At 35.5% G+C, this 26106-nt stretch overlaps 1 protein-coding gene across 1 annotated transcript in view; it reads left to right on the top strand.

Annotated features, from left to right (window-relative positions):
* ADAMTS6 (ADAM metallopeptidase with thrombospondin type 1 motif 6) overlaps nucleotides 1-26106 on the top strand; it is a 297249-nt gene that overhangs the window by 241853 nt on the left and 29290 nt on the right. The window contains exons 21-22 of the mRNA XM_004374547.3: nucleotides 11597-11726; nucleotides 18642-18846. Coding sequence (XP_004374604.1) covers nucleotides 11597-11726; nucleotides 18642-18846 — 335 coding nt within the window. The remainder of the gene's footprint in view (nucleotides 1-11596; nucleotides 11727-18641; nucleotides 18847-26106) is intronic.

Genomic DNA, 26106 nt, shown 5'->3' on the forward strand with positions numbered 1-26106 from the left:
TGTGAATATACAGTCTTTGTCTTGCCATCAGCTGTACTGGTACTACCAGTTACTGTCTACAAAAATTTTTTCTAAAGTTTTCTTTCTTCCTCTCTGTGTAGAAGTACAAAACTGTGTACTAAAGAAATCAGTTTGGTCAGGTTTTTGTGACAAACAAAGGCATCTCTCTGCTAACCATTACTTGGCAACTTGGGAAAAAAGATAAGCTAAAGCTATGCTTAGGTTGAGGAGGAGCAGGAAGGAGATAGTTTATATTTAGAGGTAATTTTTATTTTGTTTGAAGATCAAAGAGCACAGATTTTCTTACATATACTATGTGGTTATTCTGGAATATTTCTGGTTGACTGTCATTTACTTTAAAATGTTATCATTTCTTTTTCTTTTACATTTACATGGCTTATTTTATACTCCTTGTATGTTTCAAGGTTATTTTATTTATTATTCTTTTTCTTCCCTGGATGTAATTTTAAGCCTAATTTGTAAGGATGAAGGGGAATAGCATATAAACATAGAAAGTATTCTATGTTTTTCTTCTTTCTAGCTAGGATAGATTCTTTTTATTTTACTTTTTGCATTTTTATCTGACTTACCTGGATTCTCATGCATATTGAAGCTGGTTTCTACTCTTTTAAGATTTTTAAGGTGCTTTACATGGTTTCCAATTACCATTTTGGATTTTCATGATTTAGGGCTATGGTTTTCAAACTATGTTCTGAGGTGCCCCAAGGTGATGCAATAAACTTGCAAGGGCACTACGGAGTATTTTAAATTATCAAGGGAAACACAGTGACATTGGTCAGACACAACACAAATTGCTGCTATTAAGCTGTTTATACCCAACTACTTAATAAACAGAACTCTTAGATTTTTTTTTTTTTTTTTTTTTGGCCTAGGAGCTGCCATGAAAAAATTACTAAGACACTAAGGATGCTGTAAACCGAGAAAGTTCGAAAACCTGATTTGGGGTAAAATGAGTGTCATTAAAGTTGGGTAAAAATTAATCATCTCCCTTTTTTTTTAAGTAGGTGTTGAATTAAATTTCCTAAGAGGAAAGGAAAATGAATATACGCTCATTATTCAGGGCCCTGGTGATGTTCAGAGTTTAAAAATAGAAACTCTTCTACACTTCCAGTTAAGGACCTAGAGGTCTTGACTAATATGTAAACTCCTCTTTCATATCTGTGTTAAATATTCCCTCTGAAGTGTCCTCCTGAGTCCGTTTCCTTCTTTTGTCTCTGTTAGTTCAGTTTAAGACTGATGGATGAATAAGTAAAGGAAGAAAAAAGAAAGGAAGGAAGGAAGAATGGAAGGAAGGCTCCTTAAAATAGTTGGATATTTCTACCTTGTTTTTATAGAAACATATGTTCATGTTGTATTTTATCATTTTCAAGAATGATCCAACACAAGCATAATGTACACTTAAAATTTTAGTAAGCCCATTCTGTACTAAAACTAATTTAAATTGTTTTCAAAAAGTAATTATTAGAAAAATCACATAATGTAATCCTTAGGGCCATACTAGTACCTGACTAAAAGAGAACAGCTCTCAACACACCAGATAAAGCAGAGGCAAGAGCTCTACATTTTCCCAGATGTCCTTTTAATTTCTTTGCCAACTGTAAGACGTCTGTCTAGATATTTAACATAATTAAAAGGTCAGTTCACCTTATTAGTGAACTAACAGAATCTGCTTCAACCAAACAAGGTTTTTAGATTTGACTTTTACAGACGTAATAACACTAATAATGACTAACACTTGTATTGCAGCTTATAAAGTACACATGCACTGTAACTTTGACAGAAATTCAAAGTGGGAGGAGTCCCAAAACTGAGCAGACAGAGGAAAACAGAATCCAATTATTTTTTCAGGATTCAGAACAGACTTGATTAAAATTAAATGTGAAAGACAATTAAGGTTGAATCTTACAACCAAGTTTGCTTATCTTTGACTTAGGAGTTACTATCCAAAAGTTATTTTCAGAGCAAACTAAAAGATAATAGATGGAAAATTCAGTCTGAAAAGTTGAAAAGCTTTATATTCATTGCCATTTATTTTGCCTTTGAAGAAACATAATTATATGATTAGTTTTTTAAGAAAGTTTCCCTATAAAAGGGATTTTCTGTGTGAGGTTACACAATGTACTATTGTTTGAAATTATGAGGGTCCTTTTACATTGGATTCCTGCATATACCAAACTCAGACATAAAACAGATCACCATGATATTTTTAATAATAAAAGCACCCTGTAAAAAGCGACTTGAGTTTAGAAAGAATAATTGTTTGCATTCAGCTTTGTTCACCATTTCCTAATTTTCTCTTTGGTCTATGAAAAATAAAATATTGTAGGACTCAGCAATGGTTGATCATGGCATTGACCATGGCGTTCCTCTGTTTACTCTTCCCCACCATCCTCTCCTTTCAGGTTATTTTCAATGTTGAGAAGGAAGAGTATCCTTCAACATATGGGATTAGTTGCACCAGGCATCATACCATAGCACATGTGAACATCACAGCTCCCGACACTCTAGGCTCTGTAGCCATCACCTGCACCTGGCTCGGTTCTCATATAACATGCCCTTGAGAGAGGAGTAACTCCTATATGCAAACTCATGGTCTTCAACATAATCTTTGTGTTCATACCTCTGGAAGTTAATGTGTTTGTTCACTTATTTTTTTTTTAATATAATCATTATTTTCACTTATCTTTTTCCTTCAGCATATAGCTTTACCTATAATCCATTTTTTAAAAAATTCTTTGAATTCTTCTGTATATTTTCAACATAACTTAAGCTTTCTAGCTTCTTGATAAAAAGTCATACATGTGAAGGGTTAGCTTGGTAACCTTGCCTTTTTTTTTTTTTTTTTTTTTCACTTTTTACTCCTGCATTTGTGGCTTGCATTTTCTCTGATGTTAAGATTTCTAGCTGAAGGTAAGAAATCTCTATTAACCCCAAAACATTCCCCCTCTAGCCCTAATGCTGTTTTCCTTCCTCTTTCATTGCATTTCTTTTGCTTTTGAGATTATATCCTTCCCTAACATGAGCTGGCCTTGGACACATTCATTCACTGAAAAACTTGCGTAAGGCTGAAACCAAAGTTTGAACACATTCCTAGTCAATTAATGATCTATGTGTCACAGATAATGTTTCATTTCACACACACATATAAAACCTGTCCAAAATAAAAATTTTAACAAAAATATAACATTATGCATCTTTACAAGATGGTGTGCAGAAAATACTTTGAAAAAAATAAAAAGCCTTCTATAATGGTGAGCACCATCATCCTGACTTTACAGGACCCTATGATATTACTAGTCTCTTTTTTTTCCTAGAAGAAAAGGAAGATTCTAGTTTAAAAGATATAGAGCTTGTTTATGATTATGTCCTTATAACTCAAATCTGAAATATTTACTCTTTGGTTCTAAGAAAAAGGTTATATATATGTTAAAATAAAAGCTTCTCTGTTGGTAATAAATCCATTATAGGATGTGGAAAAAGCTAAATGCCTGCTTTTCTTGTTCTCTCAACATTATTCCTCTAAAATTTTAAATAAAATACCTAAAACAAATAAGATCATATTAAAAATCATGGAAATTACCTTTTAGTGTAATATAAGTTGATGCCTTGATTTTAGGAAGCTTCCCTTTCACAGATTCTTATTTCTAGTTAGTGTTCTGCCTCTTGACATGCAGTCTCTTTGACATGTACCTTACATTGTAAGGACTCAGATACTAAAACAAGGCTACAAAACCAAATGAGATCTAACAGATGTCTGTTTTCTAGACTTATTATTCTGTAGAGTAGGGGGGTGGAATGCAGACACAGAAGGGAGAGAGAAGTGATTTTTAAAAGTTGAACAATTTAAATATGGAGAAAGAAAAGAGACAACTTTCTATGGGACAGAAATCACCTAATATGATTGTCTCATTTTACAAAGGAGAATGAAAACTTGCTTCAGGTCAATTACCTAAGCTGCTCACAACTAAAAAGGAGATAACTAATAACAGAAGTTGGGGTGAGGAGAAACATAGGAACAAGATAAAGTGAAAGGGAATAACATCATAGATGCTTGGTTATAAAAGAGCTTAAGATCATGGAAGAAGAAATCAGACTGCAAAGTAATAAAATAGGGGAACTGTGAAACTAAAACTATTAGAGCCAAAAACGATTATTTTATTAGATATCTTCATCATGTAATAAATGGTACTTGCCTTATCCCTCACTCTGCCCCATTTTAATGTAATCTCATTGAGGTCAAGACTGTCTCACTCATTTTCCCCTTATGATAATGAAAAACCATGCCTTAGACATAGTCAGAACACAATGAGTTAAATGAAATTAGACACTGTTCACAGAAGAAATTATTGTTAATATCTGATGAGTAGTAGGACTTTTCTCGAGGGTAGTGTGATTTCAAAGAAACGCAGTAGTACATGTATACCTCACTCCACCTTACCATCGCTAGACAGAATTGTTCTAGAAAAATATGATATTTTCAGAGCCATATTTTCCCTTTGAAAATCCTTACGTTTCCTCGGAGCATCTAGTTTTACTTAGGACAAAAGGGAAGACACTAGGAAGTCAGAGAAGGGAAGCTTTTGAAACATAAAAACTAACAAGAGGCTCTTCAGAAGAAGGCAGCATATGGGTGAGAGTGATTGGTACACTAGGTGCCAGCTGTTAGATCCAAGGCAGATGGGTTTTGCTCTGCCCTGCAAAGCTTATGTCTGGCCAACAATCACACGGCACAACAGCCAGATTCCAGCAATGAAAGGCAGAGCAAAGAGACTTTTTTTTTTTTTCCTGGCACTTGTTGCTTTTTGGATGCTATCTACACTGAAGATTTAGATTAAATTAATATCGCTGGCCATATGCTCTGTATACTGTGGTTATAAAGTGTTGTCTTGGTTGCTAGCTACTTTAGATGCTGTGGTTAAGCAAATTGTTGCCTTAGCCACCAGCTTCATTTTTAGTACAAGCTCTGACTTTTTTACTTTTTTTCCCCTTCCCTCTTCCTCCTCAGGAAACTGTTTCTTGGGTACATATGATGTGCTGTACCTCTAGGTTAAATGATCTAGGTGTTGCTTAAATCCATCAATCTGAAAGATACGTTTGTACCTCTCTTTTCCTTTTGACTCAGTCACGTGGTAAAAGACTGCCCATTTACTGATCAAATGGTCTAGGACTGAAATGCTGGGTCTTATGAGTAGATTTGAGTAGACCTAGACAATCTCTTTCCCACACTTTAGCCACCCCCCAATATTCTTCTTCATTTAATGCTTATCACGCTTTCAAGCAAAATCCAAGTGATAATTTCTATTCATTAAAAGTGCCTTTTCTCCTAAGATACTCCACTGGTCTCACCCCATCAGGAGCAAGGGAGAATGAAGAAGACTGAAGACACAGGGGAAAGATTAGTCCAAGGGACTAGTGGACCACAACTACCACAGCTTCTACCAGACTGAGTCCAGTACAACTGGAGGGTGCCTGGCTGCCACCACCAACTGCTCTGACAGGGATCACAATATAGGGTCCCAGACAGAGCTGGAGAAAAATGTAGAACAAAATTCTAACTCACAAAAAAAGACCAGACTTACGGGCCTGACAGAGACTGGAGAAACCCCGAGAGTATGGCCCCCGGCCACCCTTATAACTCAGTAATGAAGTTACTCCTGAGGTTCACTCTTTGGCCAAAAATTGAACAGGCCCATAAAACAAAATGAGACTAATGAGGCATAGCAGACCTGGGGCCAGGACTAGAAGGCAGGAGGGGACAGGAAAGCTGGTAATAGGGAACTGCGGTTGAGAAGGGAGAGTGTTGACATGCCGTGGGGTGTCATGGATTGAATTGTGTCCCCTAAAAATATGTGTCAACTTGGTTAGCCATGATCCCCAGTACTGTGTGCTTGACCTCCATTTTGTGATTGTAGTTTTATGTTAAAGAGAATTAGGGTGGAATTGTAACACCCTTACTAAGATCAAATCCCTGATCCAATGTAAAGGGAGTTTCCCTGGGGTGTGGCCTGCACCACCTTGGATCTTATAAGAGATAAATGGAAAGGGGAGCAAGCAGAGAGTGGGGGATCTCATACCACCAAGAAACAAGAGCCAGGAGAATAGCATGTCGTTTGGACCCAGGGTCCCTGTGCTGAGAAGGTCCACGACCAGGGGAAGATTGATGACAAGGACCTTCCTCCAGAACTGACGGAGAGAGAAAGCCTCCCCCTGGAGCTGACACCCTGAATTTGGACTTGTAGCCTACTAGACTGTGAGAGAATAAATTTCTCTTTGTTAAAGCCATCTACTTGTAGTATTTTTGTTACAGCAGCACTAGATAACTAAGACAATAACCAATGTCACCAAACAATATGTGTATTAACTGTTTAATGAGAAGCTAATTTGTTCTGTAAACCTTCATCTAAAGTACAACAATAAAAAAAGAGTGCCCTTTCTCTACTGTCCTTTTAAAATGGTGAACTTCATTGAAAGGCAATATATTGCCAAATATGTTACAAGTGAGTTTATAAGGTTATTTAATTCTCTGAAAGAAGAGAGAGATAGGACCAAATGAAAACACTGCACAGCTCGTAAGGGAAATAGAGGAGAACTGAAAACGAGGCAAGAAATGAAGAGGAGATAAGGTCTCAGAAGTCTTCACTCAGGATTAGCCCTGGGACTATTGCTGCTGAGCAAAAGGCCATAGGTTCCTTGCTTGAATGATCACTATACCCTAGAGAGGTTCTTTAGTAGTAGGCATGGCAGATGAAGGATTCCACCCAGGACTTACTTGGGGGTGTGGGTCTTGATCATTTTTCTGTGGTATATGCTTTTTTGAAAAGTCACTGAAAGCCATTTCTTTTTTTTTACTTTATTTTTTTTAATTTTAATTTTTATTTTGTTGTACTTCAGCTGAACGCTTACAGAACAAATAGTTTCTCATGAAACAGAAGTACACATGTTGTTTTATGACATTGGTTAACAACCCCACAACAACCCTCTAACTTCTCAACCTTTTTTTTTTTTTTTGGTGAAAATACACATAGCCAAAGATACACCATTTCAAAAATTTCTACATGCACAGTTCAGTGACATTGACTACGCTCTTCCAATTGTGCTGTTATTCTCACTTAAGATGAAGGCTTACAGAACAAAATAGTTTCTCATTTAACAGTTACTACAAATGTTGCCCTGTGACAATGGTTAACAATCTCACAACACATCAACAATATCCTTACTCAACCTTGGGTTCCCTATCACCAGCTTCCTTGTCCCCTTCTGTGAAAGCCATTTCTTGATATATAACTACAGTAGAACAGTGATTCAAGTTGGATACTCCTTCTTCCCTCTTTACAAGAGGACTTTTGGTGGGCAAATGCATCATCTTTTACTTTTATCTACTGGCAGAAAATTCAATATAAGACCCTACAAATTTATAGACTAAAAGTAAGGCTTACATTTCCATGTTTCATTCTTTGATATCAAAGAATCAAAAGAATCTATTTTTAAAACTCTGAACAGGGTACACCCATTTTAGACAGTTAAAATAAACATGTAGTATAATGACATTTGTGTACTTAAGTTTAAAGAGCCCTGGTGGTGTGGTGGTTAAGCACTCCACTGCTAACCATTGGAATCCACCAGCTGCTCTTTGAGAGAAAGATGTGGCAATCAGCTTCGGTAAAGATTACAACCTTGGAAACCCTATGGAGCAATTCTACTCTTATCTATGGGGTCGCTGTGAGTCTAAATTCTACTTGATGGCAATGGGTTTGAATACTTAAGTTTTTATAAGAAACCATAATTTTTTTTCAAGCCTGGTAGAGTGATTGCTTTAAAAAAAAGGTATAGAATTTGCATGCCAGTAACTAGGTGTTTTAAGAATAAAATAAAATTAGTGCATTCTAAATTTGGCCAGTTAAATTCTGCAGAATATCTGCATATGCATATCTCCAGGGGATATGGTAACCACTAGAATTTTATTTTCTATTAGGAATATAAGGAGCCTTGGTGGTACAACAGTTAAATTCTACCTGTTAAGTACTGGCTGCTAACTGAAAGGTTAGCGATTTGAATCCACCCAGCGGCCCCACAGGAGAAACACCTGGTGATCAGCTCCCATAAAGATTATAGCCTAGAAAACCCTATGGATCATTTCTGCTCTGTCGCATGGGGTCACTATGAGTCGAAATTGATTCATCTGCACCTGACAACAACATTAGGTGTATACTGACTGGTCATGTGAACATTTTATATTTTGGGTTATAAACTATAAATCTTCAGATCTGAAAGCATTGTGGCTTTGTGTAACTGGATGTAATTATTCCCGACAGGGTTTAAATCAACTTCTTAGCAATGTTTTACAGATTACTTTTAAAGAATCTATATACAAGAGGCTTGATCATATAAAAAGATTCTAAACTCAATCATTTCTCTTGTTGACTTAGTTTAGATTATTTCCAGTTGATCTGTATTTGCTACTTTCTAAAGCTAAAAGCTGAATTTTACTTAATCTAAAACTATGTGTTTAAAAATCCACAATTATGTGTGTTGGTTTAGAGTGTTATCCTATTGCTACTGACTTAAAAAGAAAAAAAAAATCTATAAACCTGCGAAGTTGGGGTGGTTGTGGTGGTGGTAAAAGTTGGAAGGAGATTTGTATGCTGTTGGAGGAAGATAGTACAGCATTATAGGAAGATTTGGAGTAGATTATTGGTAAAGTTAGTTCTTGAGTGTGAAATACCACACTGTCTAATATGACATTTTAGAAGAAAATTAATAAAAGATGAATGCAAGGAAAAATGCATCTTCATAAAATATAGAGTAATTTCAGCTGTCTATTTAAGAATTTTAATTTTTGCTTCATAAAAAATAACATTCTGAAGTTATGAAGCTGTAATGAACACAAAATTATCCTCAATTCCTAGTTTTTAAGACGTCTAGGCAACATGACCAAAATTAAGTCAATTTATAATTCTTAGCACTTAGCCCAATATCTCGTAAGAAGCACAGTGCCTTGTATTTAATAACTATGATCTGTTGAATGAATGAGTGAATGAATGAATGAATGACCTGCCAGCCACATTTAGCTGCCAGTTTTAGTTTATATATGTATGTCATTTTTAAACTAATTAAACATCCCAGCAAATAGCAAAATAGCCCTAAAAATAAATATTGAGGACAAATATGGGGTTATGGCTAATTTTTGTTTTATTCTTTGCAGTTATGTGTATTTTCTAAATTTTTAACAATAAATGTTATGTAGCAAAATTTTTTTCAAGATACATACATGGTTAGAATTTATCTTAAAATGAAGTATAATTCTCACTTCTAATAACTAGTGTCTATGGTTCAAACTGCAGAGGCTCTCCTTTTACATTAAAGGCTGCTTTTCAAAACTAATGTAATTCTAGCTAAACAGCATTTATTGGGTTAATTAAAGGAAGTAGAATTTTTATCTTAACTTGAATTAATTTTTATATTAAACAGAATTAATGTTTCTGCCATTGATACAAAGCAGCATCATTCCATTTTGTAGGTTGAAAATGTTTATCCTTTTCTGAAAAACAATTAAGATGCTATATTGAATGCAAGCCTTCTTGCAAGTAGAATCATATTTGAGTGACTTAAAAAAAAGATACTTAAAAACAAAAACATGCTGACCTATAAACACAATCTCCTACTCTCCCTGATAGAAACAAAATATTTGAACCAGAGTGGGTGAATATTATGAGCCACTGTGGCAGTTGGTAGTTAAAACCTATGACTAACGGTTGAGATATCTGTCTAGGTGGACCACATGGACTTAGTTATCTGCCCACTGAAATGACACAATGGGGAGATATCTGATGAATATTGTGGAACATCTGTGAATGGATCACGGCTTTGCCTGATGTGAATCATTCTTCCCTCAAAAATTTAAAGTTTAATAGTTAAAAAATTCCAATCTGTTGTCACATAAACTGAAATGCTTGGCCTGTTCTAAGCATTGTGAGGAAATGAATACATTACATACACTAAGACATTATGCCTGTAAGTGGTTTGGCTATGTTTTAGACCCCTACATTTAGGAAAAACTAAAAATGTTTGTTATTATTGACAGTGACCAGTGAGAACCTTGGGTCACTGCAAACAGTAAAATATACCTTCTTCAACTTCTCACCACCATCATGCAACTGCAGGGCTTAGGTCTCCTGAGTTTGGTTGTTTTCCCTGTTAGTTCTTTAACTTCAAGGGGCTTCATTGAAGGTATGCATAACATGATAACTGAAACACTCTGACCTACAGGATTTCCATGACTCTTATGAGACTTTGGGGAAAGCATTTGGTGCCTAGCTCTTTAGGTGATCGTTTCCTTCACTGAATGATCCTGTTTTATGTTGATTTCCCTAACTTGGGATAAAACTCTTTTCTTTAGGGGACTATTACTTAAAAACAACTGAAGGATTGTGTGGGGCTAGGTGTGAAGCTGTGGTTTCCTAGATACAGCTAATGCTGCTTTTACAACTTTTTCTGGGTAATATTGGGGGTGGGGTGGGTGAGTGTGGTGGACAGGTTAGCTTGTGCTTTTATTTCCAACTCCAGGAGTAACCTGCTACCTCTGTATGATCTGAAACATTTAGCATTGTCTTGTAGATTGACTTGTTTCTCTTTGATATTTTGATATACCTATCTTTTTCTCTTTTGATTCCTTGATGCTAAAGAGAAAATAAGTCTGCATAAAGTCTATTCACCAGGGATGTTTTCAAATAAGAGTGTGTGTTTGTGTGTGTCTTTGTATTTTGTGAAATGTGAGCAAGTTGTGGTGGATATCTTTGCCAATAAATAATTAACATTTATTTAGAATTTTACAAATTTTATAAGAATATTTTTAGCTATGGTAAACAGGTAACATAGACCAATTTTTAAAAATGAGATAAGTATTGTATAAGTTAATATTCAAAGAAATATGTATGTGTCTCTTTGACAATGGTATAACCAACAGAGGGCCAACTCTGGTAGAGCAAACAGACTAATGGGTTAAAATCCAAAAGAGACCCAGTGTAATGTTTAATCTCTAGACTTTGTGGGCTTTCAGAGAAATAAATGTTATAAATGCAAGAATAAAATAAAATGTGTAGATGTGATGTGTTCTTAACAAAGACTAAACTGATGAGATTTGTCCTACAAAATATCAAAAAATAAATTTGTCCCTATTGTTTTATTTTTTAAATAAATATAAACATTGTTTTACATTGAAACATATATTTGTACATTTTATCTAATGATATTTTAGGATATTGAAGTTGATTTCTTTTTTAAGGAAAACAAGAAGAAGAATATACAAATGGGAATGTTAATGGTTTAAGATTACCAATAGTTTCTTTTATGGACTTGAAAAGAGTTATGCTTCTAAATATGAGACCAATAATTTTTCCTAAAGTTACAGTATAATGACCAGGACTTCTCTCCTTTTTAGAGAAGCAGTCAAGTGTTTCTGGAAGAGATAAGACAGCAGCAATCCAGTGAGGTTGATCCCCACAGAGGAAAGCTGTGCGCGCCTAACTTATTGAAAGGTAAACTACTCTTCAATTAATGATGTCCTCCTTTTCTCAAGGTGCCCAAAGACAGGAGGTGGTCTGTAAAAGGCTGGATGACAACTCCATTGTCCAGAACAATTACTGTGACCCTGACAGTAAGCCACCTGAAAATCAAAGAGCCTGCAACACTGAGCCCTGCCCACCTGAGTAAGTAAGAGAAAAAAGTGAGATTTTTCTTCAAGTACAAAGGAAAAAACATTAGATATTCATACTTGGAAACATATTCATATGATATGAGTAATATAGGCTGAGCAAAACTGAAAATATACAAAAAAAATTTAGAAATTTTTCTGATACTTCACTTGTTTGTTTTTAATAGACTTTATTTTTTACAGCAGTTTAATGGTTACAGATAAATTGTGCAGACAGTATAGAGAGCTCACATATCCCCACCTACCACCACATTATTTCTCCTATTAACATCTTGCATTCCTGTGGTACACTTGTTACAATTTATGAACCAATATTTATGCATTATTATTAACTAAATAATGTAAAGTCCATACTTTACATTAGGCTTCAAAGAGTGTAGAAATTTAATATCCCTGTCACTGAGCAAACATTCCTGTTTATTTGTAGATTTCAGTTATTAACACTTTTAAAGCAGGAACTTCAGTGAGGTTGGTCCTGATACAGTTCTGGAAGTGATCATATTTCATCAGTTCTAAAGCATATATCTTTTTTACATTATAACATCTCTAAAATTGGGATTCATCTAATTGATGGTGTCCCATATAACAACTGGCACCGATTTTTTCTTTCTTAATGGTACATAAAATAATGGTATCTTAGATTCAGTAAAATGCAGTAGATTGGTATGCAGTCCTATCATTTCCAGATATAGTATTTATCCTAAAGTCCTAAAGATTTCTACAATGGTTTAGAAATAACCCTGCACTGGAATGCCAGTGGTTCAATTTGCTGACACAGTTTTAAGTTCTGTCATTTTAAGTCACCACATCTTTTGAGTGTCAGGCACAGGCTTGCAGGTGCACTTCAGTGTTTCTCTGCCTGTTTATGTAGCAATTATCAGCTCACTGTAAAGGGAGGTCCAAGGAGAGAGTCCATTCTTCTTAATGATGACTTTAAAATGAGACCTGGTTTCAGTGAGCCACACTTTATAATCTAAACAGAAAGATTTCTTAATTGTGCAAGAGGCAATGATTATGTGAAAAAAGACCAAGGATGCTGAGCTGATCATGAAACTGATCTTTGTAGGAATTTTGCCTGACTGACAACTAACTGCAAGACAGAACATGTGTGAATGACATTTTTTTCTTGTATGAGAGATGAGGTTAATTGGTATAATACCCCTGGTAGCTAATTATTGCAACATGAAATTTATAAGTAAACACATGTATGTGTGTGTGTTTGTATAATATATAATTTATAATAAAATGAAGTAATCCCTTTCCTAAAAATGACCACAGTAAAATCACAGAAACCTGGCACTTACAATGCATAAAGAATCCAGGACCCTAATACAGTTAAAACACAATACATTTCTTAGTATTTGTTCTAAAACAATAAAGCCTTATCAAATTTGATTATATAAAGACAGTGTCTGCCTCAACGTTGGAATCTTAAAGGAAGATGTTCACTACTAGTCTCTTGAAAAGGTTTATGGTAGTGGCTATCAAATAAGAAGCATCAGGAGATCTAGAGTGATAGAAAAGAATTTTTCATTATAGATCTTTTATAATTTTATATTGGTTCTTTTCTAAATGTGATCATATTATAACTAATTCCTTAAAATCCAGCATGGGAAAGTATAGAAATGTGACCTACAATATATATGACAAAGACAAGCTTATGCATTTAATTTTTTCATTTTCCTCCTTTCTCCAAATTATTTTTATAAATTAATCTTAAGTAAAACCGAAAAACTATATAAAACAAATTGATGCTTAAAACCATGGGCTAATTTCTATTAAAGTGTATATCATTTTGCTATTGATTTATATGAACTCTTTATGTATAAGGATATTAACTCTTTTACCTGTGTTGCAGATACTTTTTTTCTGGTTTGTCATATGTCTTTCATGTTATTTATAACATTTTGATCTATTTTTATATAGGAAAACTACCAAACTTTTATTTCTTTCATTAGTGTAATGCTTAGAAAGACCTTGCCCACTCTAAGATTATAGTTTCAAAGTTTTATTTTTTTAAAAAATAGAAATTTTAACCTATCTGAAATATATTTGCCTGATTTGAGAAAGGGATCTATATTTATTTTCAAATATTGTTTTCCCAAAACATTAATTTAAAATCCTAAATGGTATTTTTTTTATCAGAAAGTACCTTTTCAAATTTGAAATATTTTAAATGTCTTTTAGTCAAAGAAAATGACAGGGGACTGGAAGACTAGATAAAAGAGGCATTAGTAGAGATGTAATAACAGTGTTTTTTTGGAAGACTTTGAGAAGCCAGAGAAGGTCTTGCTGGGGAAAATTCATAGTAATCAAGGTGGTAAGGTAACTAGGGTCAGGAATAAAGCATGAGTTCTGGAGGCATTGAGTGAAAATGGTGGGATTCTTGACATAGCCATGAATAATTGGAAAAAAAGAAAGGAAGGAGTTGATATTAAAGGATATGGCTGATAGGAAGCTAGTACCCCACCATAAGAACAGGAAGTAATGCTGAGTTGGAATCCAAAAAGAAAAGGCCAAGAGTTCAGTTTTTACCATTCTGTCTTTTAATAGCAAGACTATTTCTAAATATGACCTCATTGTGTGGAATCCTTGGATACTAAATATTATTCCTGTGTGATAGTGTGGTTTTTAAATTTGTTAAAACCAGAAAGATGAAAAGAATAAAGACTGATATACATTGTGATAATACTGTGACCAAGAATTTAAAAAAAAAAAAATTTTTATTAAGCAACTGCAATGTGGAAGGCACTGTACTTCGGGAGAAATGGTTCCTTTTCCTAATGACAGTCTAATTGGGCAAATATATACAAATAACTATAGTACAGGGCAAAATATGGTAAGTATTTATAAGTTATAGTAAGAAAGGTAAGAGAGTTATAAGCAAAAGTGGTAAAGGAAGCTCAGAGAGTAGGGAGAGATTAATTTTTACCCAGGGGCTAGGTTTTATTTAATGGTATCTGTTATGGTATGATGTTTAACAATTATTTTGAGTCATTGCACCTCACTCATGGACAACTATAATCTGTTATTTTAAGTTTAGAAAAAGATTCTTCAGTCTGTCTGTAAAACTCCAAAATTTAAGATCTGGGAAGAATCATAGAAATCATCTAGGCCAACTCCCATCATTTTCCAGATGAGGGTATGCAATCTCCAATGATGTTTTTCCCATTATACCAGACATTACTAACTTTGTAAGTTACAAATCAAATGGCTGATGGCATTTTAATACTTCTAATTTTGCTTGCTTCATTGACACATTCTCAATTGCCACAGCTTCAGAGATGTTTATTACATTGATTAAAAAATAATTTAGAAAAATCTCAACTGTGGAATGTTTAGGGCATAGAGGGTTCTGCTTAATATTAGTTTCATTTTCCAATTAGCTGAGGAATGACTAAAATTTCTCTTTTTTTTTTAACCAACTTTTTGTTTTGAAAATATTTCTAAAAAGTATTTTAAAACTTTCCTATCTTGGTAAGTAGACAAGTTTATATAATCGAATCTCTCTTTGATTAAAGATACTAGTGTCAAATTCTACGGGTTGTCTCTTTATTTTGCTATGTTGTGTTTATGAAAAAGGTTGATGATTATACTCTTGACTTTGGACAAAGGCTAGGAGATCTCTCTTTCTCTCCTCCATCCTCTTCCCTCTTTTTTATACCAAATGTCTAGTTTCAGTCTGTTTCCCTGTATTTGCCATTTTCCTTTAAATTAAAAAGCAAAAATTAAATTCTGGTTTTTTGAAGGATTATTTCTTCAAAAATATTCTCTTTAACCAAGGCTGAGGTTAATTTTTTAGGGTATCTCTTTTGTTCTGTCCCTAAAATAATAATATTGTATGTCCTATTAATCTACAGAGATTATAGATCAGATTACACATGCTGCAGCAAACTACTCCTATTTCAGACACTTAAACATGAATCCCACTAAGTGTTAGTGTCTAATGAATATGTGAGGATGAAGACAATTTGATCACTGGGTGTTAAGAAGAACTCAGAAAGATATAGCCCAGGGACTGTTCAGGCTATCACAATCCAGCAGTTGATATTCCCCGAGAGAATTTCTCTGTTCATATTTTTATCACAAAATCTAGAGGAGGAAAAAAGACAGGGAAGCATAGGGAATGCCATCAGAGTGTCAAATACATGGAAAATGAAGGTGAAGGAAGCAGTATGTCTTGAGACAGGAGTGGAGAGACTGAGACAAGTAGATGCAATGGTAAAATTGCAAAACTATTTAAATAACTAGGGTGTGATTCAATGCTTTAGAGAGACTTGGGAAGAGATGATTTTGTGAGCAATAAAGAAAGATGCAAGACAGATTAAATATGAAGCCTGAAATCAGAGTTAGAGTCAAATGGGAAATTGGGAGGGTGGTTAATACTTTTATACATTCCAAGTTGAAGGTTATAGTGATACAGCTAGGCTGCTTCTGAGGAGACATGGTTGGCAATAAAAGAGAGGACAAAGGCAGAGGTGGCCCTGACCCCAGGCAGCGAAGAACAGCAACACCTCCTGAATCACCGCCATGACTCTGGGCACCTGTGTTTAATTTGAAGGCCTCCATGCTTCTTACATTATGACACCTCATGAGATCATGGCTGGAGGTGGTATGACTGAACTTTTTGTGGCTGAGTTATACACATTTCTGTTTTATCCTCTAATCTTGGTGATGAAATCACTGTTGTGAATTGAATCAGAGTTTCACTATGGCTGGCATGCAAGTTATTATTCTCAGTACTCATTTTCCTCTTTACCAAAAATGGTACTAACAACTTGAGATCATGTTCATCTGTGGAAAACAGAAAGGAAAGAATATGAAAATCACTTTAAATCGCCTTTGGAAAATGACTTAAGAGGAAAAAAATGTTAATGTCAGGTTTTTAAAATTCAGGGTTAAATGATCACTCTTTAAATAAATTTTAGGTTGAAAATTCTTAGATTCTGACAAAATATATTTTAAGTTTGTAAAACTAATTATGATATTTTTAAACACTGCTTTTATTTTATAAGCACAGATAATCGAAATAATAATGAACAAAGGCCATTATGGTTTAGTTGGTTGAATGCAGGCTCAGATTTAGGCTACTAGTATTCTGACTTCACTAAGGTACTCTCTTCCATATACAGAAATGCCACAATGGAGCTACACTGCTGAAAATCGTGAGAAACTTGTTAACCTTTCATACTCTTCTCTCTGGTTACTTTATCACCTAAGAGCATATCCACTGAGGATAGTTGTATGGTTTATAACATGGAATGAAGAAAATGTCTTGTGATCTTATTCTTGTGACCTAGATTCTACTATACAGCAAAGTTAAAAACGAAATTCAGTGAAAATTGCAATTGATGAGTGATTTAGTCCTAGCTCCATCATTTCCTCTTTTCAAAACTTTGAAGAACTGTTTTTCTAATACTGGGTCTTACTTTCCTCTTCCATAAATCAAAGCAAATGCCTTGAACATAGTAGACATTCAGCAAATAGTTATTAAATTAAGTGCGATAATATGTCATTGAGGACCCTGGTTGCAAATAACACAACCTCAACTTCAGCTAGCTCCTGCTCATAAGATTTATTGCTTTATGTAACAAAGCTGAGGGACGTATAAGGATGAACTCAGCTTGAGGGGACAGAATCAAGGATCAAACACCATCAGGACTTTCTAGCCCCTCTACATGCTTTCACATCAGCTAATTCCACTTCACAGAGGGCATGGCCACTACAGCTCTAGATTAATATCCTTACATGCCTTTGTGACCAGAAAGGAAAGGGATCCTTTTGCTCTAGCTTGAGATATAAAAATTCCGAAGAGAATTCTCATTGGCCGGATTTGGAGCATGATCCACACCTTTTGGAGCATGATCCACACCTTTTGGACCAATTTATGCGCCCAGAGCAATGAATCCTGCAGGAGTATACCAAAAAACTCTAAAATTACATCTATCTATCTATCTATATATATGTTCATCAGTGACTTTCAGGAAAAGGAATGGCATACCTATAAATGTGAAAAGTGTTCATTTTGTTAAGCATTTGAATTTCTTCCCAAATTAGCTGTATAGAAGCTGTTTTTAGGAACAAAGGAGTCAAAACAAGGGTTGTCCATATTTTTCCGAGCTGGTTCAGGGATCTGCCCTTGTTAAAAGTGTTATAAGACTCCCATGACCTCAGGATAGATACCTGTGGCCTTGTCTGCCCCATTTCTACAACATGGAAAACAAATCCTCCCCTCCTTTAGGGCGGTTTTGTCACAAAATCCTGAATTATAGAGGAATCTGCTTCAATGTAACAAAAATAGCTACTGTTTCTTGTTTGTTGAATGCCAGACACTACTGTAGACGTTTTTAGTGGTGTGCTGGAGCCAGTTAGTACTGGCCTGAGAGAGCCTGTTGTTAGCATAATTTCATGTTCAGATTGTTAAACTGGTAGCTTGAAATTGCCATAGTGGGGTATTTACACCACAAAAATTGGCAAATGCTACAAATCAGGGTTCCCACCATGGAAAGCCAGTTGTTAAACATTTACCAGCAGACCTGGAGGCTTTATATACATTGCTATTTCACCCTCATGACAATTTAGTGAGATTGATCTTGTTATCATTGTTTTAGAAATTAATTTTAAAGAAAGGAGAAAAATAAAAGACATTTAATAACACATAGTGCATTGACTGTTTGAACCTGGGTTCGGCCTGCTCCAAAGCCCATGCACTACACTTTGGAAGGAAACTGACAGTGAGTTGTCTTCTTCTTAGCTCCTCCATTTGTCATTTGTCACAGCAACCAACACTGAATATCAGCTTTTCTAGGAAAAAGATTTAGTCCCTTGATGAAAGTGCCTTTATTCACCTGAAAATCTCTGGCTGCACTGAAGAAATGCTTCTCTGTGTTTCTTCCACTTCTTGCTGCAGGTGGTTTATTGGGGATTGGTTGGCGTGCAGCAAGACTTGTGATGGTGGAATGCGCACAAGGGCTGTGCTCTGCATCAGGAAGATTGGACCTTCTGAGGAGGAGACACTGGACTACAGTGGTTGTTTAACACACCGGCCTATTGAAAAAGAGCCCTGCAACAACCAGTCATGTCCACCTCAGTGGGTGGCTTTGGACTGGTCAGAAGTAAGGAAATCTGAGGCTGTATGTTTTGAGATGTCTTAACTATCAGTACCAAAGCAGTTAATATTCAGGACACCTGAGCATGTGAGCATCTTAGAACGCAACAAGTAAGGACTGCCTAACAGTGAGTTTGGCCATGTGCTGTTTTTATTGCTGTTTGCCAGGAAGTAAGAGTTTCTTGGGTCAGGGAAATTAATGAGAAACTGCTCATCAGTTTCAGTAAAAATGAGTCTAAAGTGAATTTGATAGAACATTATAGTGATTACTCATTTAAGTGGTTTTTCTCCTTACTATTCTTGAACAGCATCACAGACTCAGAATTAGTGATATGTGACTAAAAACTGAAGTTCAGAAGGAGAGTTAAGAAAGGAAGATCCCTGAACTTATTGAAGACCTAGATGGCCCTTTCCTAGGAGCTCAGTTGGAAGGCATAAATTACTTATGTCTTTTTTTTCCAAGTAATGTTACAGACTAACTAATAACTCCTAGATAATGACTCTATTGATTTATTATCACTCGATAACTGTACATATCTCTCTCTCTCCCCCACCCTGACTTACCCCATAGAATGTAAGCTCCATAAAAATGGGGACTTATTCTTGTTCTGTAACTCCTATAACACACACAATAAGCTCTCAGATATTTGTAAAATACATGAATCTTCAAAATAGCAAACATGGCCTTCAGTGCTGCACTAGGTTATAATGAGAAGAACATTTGGAGCACGGACACACTAAGACCAAAACTGACTATATATGACGCGCACACACATATACATATGCGTATGCATGCACATACATATTTTAATTGCTTCTGTTGTATCTGCAGAAGAAACGTGGAGCTGTTCGGAGTTTACCATGACCTCCACTTACATAGTCAGTGAAGAAGACCTGAATAAGATAATGTTTTTCTGGCATACACGTGTCACAAAAGAGCCTAATATAATTCAGAGGTACTTAGATGATCTTATATAAAATAAGAGGTAGAATTAATTCTTGTCTCCCCAGTGTGCATGAGACACATACACACTATACAATTCTCTACATTTCCCAAAGGATATCTGACTCCTTCTGTAGTGCTGGTTAATGTTAAAAGGAATAAGTACCTGGTTGTGTAACTAGAGATAATTCCCTCAAGTTAGCATAACAGGCTGCATTGCAGACTCTATTCTAACATGAACTGTCGGAAACATTATAGTACTTGCTTTGGCTATTTCCTGAAGACCTCATGTGCTAAGCAGTTTGTCGAGAAAAACGAATTAAGCATTTTTAGGAACCTCTGGATATAACGGTTTTCCCTCTAAATCTTACTGCCTGAGTGGCCTTATTTTGCCAAAAGCACAGGGCTAAAAGAGGGACTGTGTTTCAGATGGGACATGGAAGTGGAGATTCTGACCAGTTGTGGTTATCCATGGAATGTTTGGCAGGAATTGGAAGAGTTCTCCCAAGTTTCCTGGCCATACTCCAGCTTTAGTAATTACATTCTGCCTACCTAACTTTCATCTGCAGTTTCAATCAAATGTAGAGATATTCTTGGTATTGCTCATGCAATTGTTATGGGAAACAGTATGGACTCTTCTGTTCCCTGGTTTGGGTGGACTGACTTCTAGATTCATTTGAAAGATAAAATCTGTTGGTAAAGAATAAACATTCTACTAGAGTTGTACAAATTTTAATAATTATTTTACTTGCAATTCAGTGCCCAAGAACCTTATAGAAATCCATAAATAGCTATTGCTAATAATGACAAATTTGTTATTAGAAGATCACGATGGGAGATCTGCAGCAGTTTGTGATATATAAATTCAGAGCTGAGGTCAGAGTACCCTGGAGTAGGATCAGAAGGCTTTTTAGTTGAGGGGAGTTGAAATGAATGTTGAGGGAGTGTAGAATTTGAAGTATGGAAGAGAATAGGGAAGCTGGAGAGGTATTCCTAAGAGAAACAATGGGACAAAAACACAAAGTTTATGTGATGAAAGTAGGGTAGAATAAAAAGTTTTGTTTTACAGAATAAATGGGAGATAAAATTGAATAAAGTAGAGGTTGGTGATAGGGAAGCTTGAATACAGAACTTTATACCACATTATCCTTCTGCAAAAAGTGGAGAAAATTAGACAAGTTCATAAGCAGAAACTAGAATTTCTGTCAACCACTAAAATAAAACCTCCCCGTACACAGACTCCTTTCACATTGGCCTACAGTTTTATGTATCATTTTATTTTTAACATAAAACTACTAAATAGAAGAACCCGGAAAAATAGTTATATTATTGATATGCTTCCATTCCAATAACCATTTTAAGATTTTTTTCTGAATTTAACCTCTGTAGGTTGTATTTTCACATCATTGGAGCTCATGTTCCTCTTTGCCCTTACCCTATTCTTAGAATTTTGTCACTTACCTAGTCAGTCGCTGAAGGGATTGGCCCAAATGGCTCTAAAGAGGCTCATAGACACTCCTGGATGCTGCTTGATGAATATGTCTAAGCCAAGGGGGCTTTTGATCACATTTCTACTCTCTTTAAGACAGCTGAGTCGAAACTTAGGGGAAAGGAGTGGTGCTGAGTGGGCACAGTGCACATGTTGGGACCACCACCTCAAATAAAGTGTTGGTAGCTGCTGTTGTCTCTCCACAGACAACCCAAGAAAACTATTCTAGGGTAAGCATAGGTGAAGAAATGCTGTCGTTATTATCTCAAAGATTCTAGTTGAACTTCATCTTTACCTTCATCTCCATTCTTTGTTCAAGAGAAAAGAGATGATTTTTTTTGTCCCATACAGTCTCTCCTGTTTATTTTATTTTCCAAAGGAGTGGGGGGACTCACACACTTCCTTTTCCTTACTTTACCAGGCAGCCCACCTCTTCTCTAGGTTAAAAATAAATAAACAGCATTAAATGAAATAAATGTCTAAGTAGCTACAGAGAACAAAGTGAGAAGCAGTCTGTTCCCAGAGGGATGGAACAGCTCCCACTAAAAAAGAGGTCCCTCTGAAGAGCAGGCAATAGTAATCTCTTTCAGTTAACCTTTTTAAAATCTGTCACACAACTTTCTTTTGACATGCCTATGAAAACTTTCCTCCTCTTTCTGTTCCTCCCCTTTTGCCCCCTCCCCACTCCCAACTATCAGCTGTCTGAGCTTTGCTAATCACAAGGGTTCAACTGGTGAAAATATGTTGCAGCAAGAGGAATTTACCCTTTGACCCTTTCCTTTTCTTTGCCGGCAGCTCTAATATAAAATTTCCATTGTTGCAAAGCCAGGAACCGTTTTCCCTATCAGTGAAACCCATGAGGTACTTACGGAAAAAAAAAATTACCTTGGTGGAAAATAGCTCCTCGGCAGCCTTTTGTGAAACTAATAAAGCCACAGCTTTCTCATTTCCTAGTATCTTTTCCTCACTCCTGGGATCATCTATGTTATGTTGGACTTTAAATGATTTTCTGTTTTGGCCCTCCCTTGGCAAGTAGGTATTAAAAGCATCACTGCATACTGTGGTTGGGCTCCAGCAGTCCTAGCCTATTCTTTTGATGTATCAGAATAGTTTCCCTTGACTCCCGCAGAGTACCCATTGAACAAAGGTCTGTTTCTTAATATTTCACTCTTGGATAAGTAGATAACTGGCATAATACTGAATGACCTTCTAGGCCTTACATTTAGGTAGCATTATTTAAGAAGGATGGAGGAAAATTCTACCTACAAGAGACTGCTGTGTCTAGTTTGACAATTGTGACTCCACCTTCCTTACTCCTAAATTCTACTCTGGTCCTATGACTAAATAAATTAAACCTACCTCCCCAGAGAGAACTACGTCTGGCTCCCCAAACTTTAACATTTCTTTCCAAGTTAAAGCCAAATTGTTTTCCCCGGTGTAATTTCAAATACTTTTTTTCTTCAAAAAATATGGTTTCACTTCTTAATCATGGAGCATTAAGCTAAAGCATAAATACATCTTTCATCTCTATATTCTACTAAGATGCTAACAAAAAACAGATGGTCTTGTCAGATTTAAAATAATTGTGAGATTCTGATTGCATAAATAAAAGAGGGAAAATAGGTATTTACCTGCAATAAGGAGAAATAGGAACAATTCTACTAACGAAAGGATTGTCCACTAAAATATCTCCCACCTAGCTACCTAATAGTTTATTATGAGAATGAGTAGACTGGATTTTGATGTTTGTAAGACTCTTTCAATTTAAAAAAAACATATTTTTATTACTGGACTAAGTATTCAAACTTCTAATTATTACTAGTGAGCATTACTACATACTCAAAAAGTATGCAAAAATATACCTTTATGTGAGTATAGACCAATGCTTATCTCTGGAGAATGCTCCAAAGTCATTAAGTTAATCCCTATTAGGCATGTGCAGAACCATGGCTACTACATACTGCTTTTCTAGAACTTATTTTTTAGATAGCTAAATAAAACTGAGGCTGGCAAATGGATAGACACATTTATTTATCAGAAGGTAAAAGGGAGGCAAAGATGAAATTTAGGCTAAAGAAAGCAGAGGGAGAGAAGTAAAAATAGAAACAAACTGAAGATATCTCTGCTTGCACATCATTGACTAAGGCTGGGAGCATTTGCTGGATAGAGTTTTACTTTGAATGAAGCTGGCGTAAGTGGCATCCCTTGTGTCATTACAATTTCTTAGAAGCAATTTTTAAGCATTTAATTTTATAGTCACCCTTAAGAATTAAAATATTTTTAGAGAACAGAGTTGAGATTTTGGCTACGGACATGTAATATTTGTAGCTAGATCTGCCAGGCTCAGGGCTGGTGTATTCATTGAATAAGGATGTGGCAGAAATGTAGTTTTCAGTCATTCTCTATTTTGAGAATCCAGTTGATTATCTCTCTACCTCTGCTGCTACAGGATATAATATCTTTGCCTTACTTAGTGGAGTTTTGGCTGTAATTTGTTAAAATGATTTCTTGCCCCAGTAGATGTCATTGTATGCTCAGCTTTGCATATAACTACATATTGTCCCACAGAGGATTTGCGCCTTTTTACTTTTATCTTTTAACACTTTATTCTTTATTTAAATTTTATAAAATTTTATTTAGGAAACTGCCATCTGGATTTACCTGTACGTCTCTGTGATTCAGTTTTCTCATCTGTAAAATGGGCGTGATAATAGTACTTCATGGAGTTTCTGTGAGGATTAGGTAGATTATTACACGCAAAGGATTTAGAATAGTACCTTGACAATAAATATTAGTGCTGCTGCTTCTTCTTTTTTCCTCTTCTTCTTCTCCTTCTCCCTTTTCTTGTTATCATCATCATCATCTTACATTATCATCAATCTTATCTTTTTTATTTTTGGTTTCCTGGGTATGTCTCAGAGATGAATGAATGGTCTGTCCTTGCATTGTCTGCCTCCCCTAATTGTAAGCAGGATTTGGCATATGCTCTTAGGAAAGACTGTTAGATACTACTACATTCTTAAAATAATAGCAGATACTTCTTGCAAGGGATATAAGCCCTAGGCTTTAATACGTGCATGTATGTTTCTAAAATGTGAAGGGGACAGGGGAGTAGTATAAGTGCATTTTTCAATAAATGTTCCCAATTTAGAAAACTAACCATAGCCTCAAAATATTAAAACTAAATTCCCTATACATCCTGTGTGTTTCTGCCTATCTCCATAAAGTTTGAAGTTCCTTTCTAGCCTCTTTAACTTCTCTTCAAGTTATGTTTTATAATAATTAATTAATGTTTATTTTGTATTCTCATGAATTTGTTTCCACCAGTGCTAAGAGCAGCCTGTGAATAAAAGTAATAACAGAGAAATGGATAATGACTAAGCTATAAAGTATGGGTCAGAAGGCCTAGGATTTAGTTCCAGCTCTACCACTTGCTAGCTGCTTAATCTTGATAAAGTCATGTAAGCTTCTCTCACCTGTAACAATTCTCAAAAAAAAAAATGTTTTTAAGAATAATGCATATGAAAATATTTTGTCAACTATGAAGCTCTAATGGAATGTAAGGTAGTAGCTATTATTATTGAGGAACCCTGGTGGCACAGTGATTAGATCACTCAGCTGCTACCCAAAAGGTCAGCAGTTTGAAACCCATCAGCCACTCCTCAAGAGAAAGATGTGTCAGTCAGCTTCCATAAAGATTACAGCCTTGGAAACCCTAGGGACAGTTCTGTTCTGTCCTTTAGGGTTGCTTTGAGTTGGAATTGACTCGACGGCAACTTTTTCTTTTTTCTTTTTTTTTGGTATTACCAATAATATTTTTAAGAGAGTGGTAGAAATCTTTTCAGGCCTCAACATCTAACACTGGTGGACAATGGAGGAGAGTTGGTGACAAGAGGAGAAAATGAATGAGGCAAAAGTGGGGCATGCTCCAGATGGCTTCACTGGAGAATTCTACCAAACATTCAGAGAAGAGCTTACCAGTACTACTCAAATTATTTCAGAACATAGAAAAGGAAGCGATACAAATTCATTCTATGAAGCCAGCATAACCCTGATACCAAAACCAGGCAAAGATGCCACAAAAAAAAAGAAAATTATAGACCAATATCTCTCATGAATATAGATGCAAAAATTCTCAACAAGATTCTAGCCAATAGAATTCAGCATCATATCAAAAAAATAATACACCACAACCAAGTAGGATTCATTCCAGGTATGCAAGGATGGTTCAACATTAGAAAATCAATCCACCACATAAATAAAACGTAATCCACCACATAAATAAAAGGAAAGAAAAGAATCACACGATCATCTCAATTGACGCAGAAAAGGCATTGGACAAAGTCCAACACCCATTCCTGATAAAAACTCTCAATAAAATAGGAATAGAAGGGAAATTCCTCAACATAATAAAGGGAATCTATGCAAAACCAACAGCCATCATTCTTAATGGAGAGAGGCTGAAAACATTCCTCTTGAGAACAAGAACAAGACAAGGATGCCCTTTATCACCACTCCTGTTTAACATTGTGCAAGTCCTAGCTAGAGCAATAAGGCAAGAAAAAGAAATAAAGGGCATCCAAATTTTGGTAATAAAGAAGTGAAACTGTCCCTATTTGTGGATGTATGATGCTATACATAGAAAACCCAAAAGACTCCATGAGAAAACTACTAGAACTAATAGATTCAGCAGAGTAGCAGGCTACAAGATAAACATACAAAAATCAGTTGGATTCCTGTACACCAATAAAGAGAACGATGAAAAGGAAATCAGGAAAACAATACCATTTATAATAGCCCCTAAAAAAATAAAATACTTAGGAATAAATCTAACC

Source organism: Trichechus manatus, unplaced genomic scaffold (genome assembly GCF_000243295.1).
Source record: "Trichechus manatus latirostris isolate Lorelei unplaced genomic scaffold, TriManLat1.0 scaffold00029, whole genome shotgun sequence".
In the NCBI taxonomy this organism is placed as follows: domain Eukaryota; kingdom Metazoa; phylum Chordata; class Mammalia; order Sirenia; family Trichechidae; genus Trichechus; species Trichechus manatus.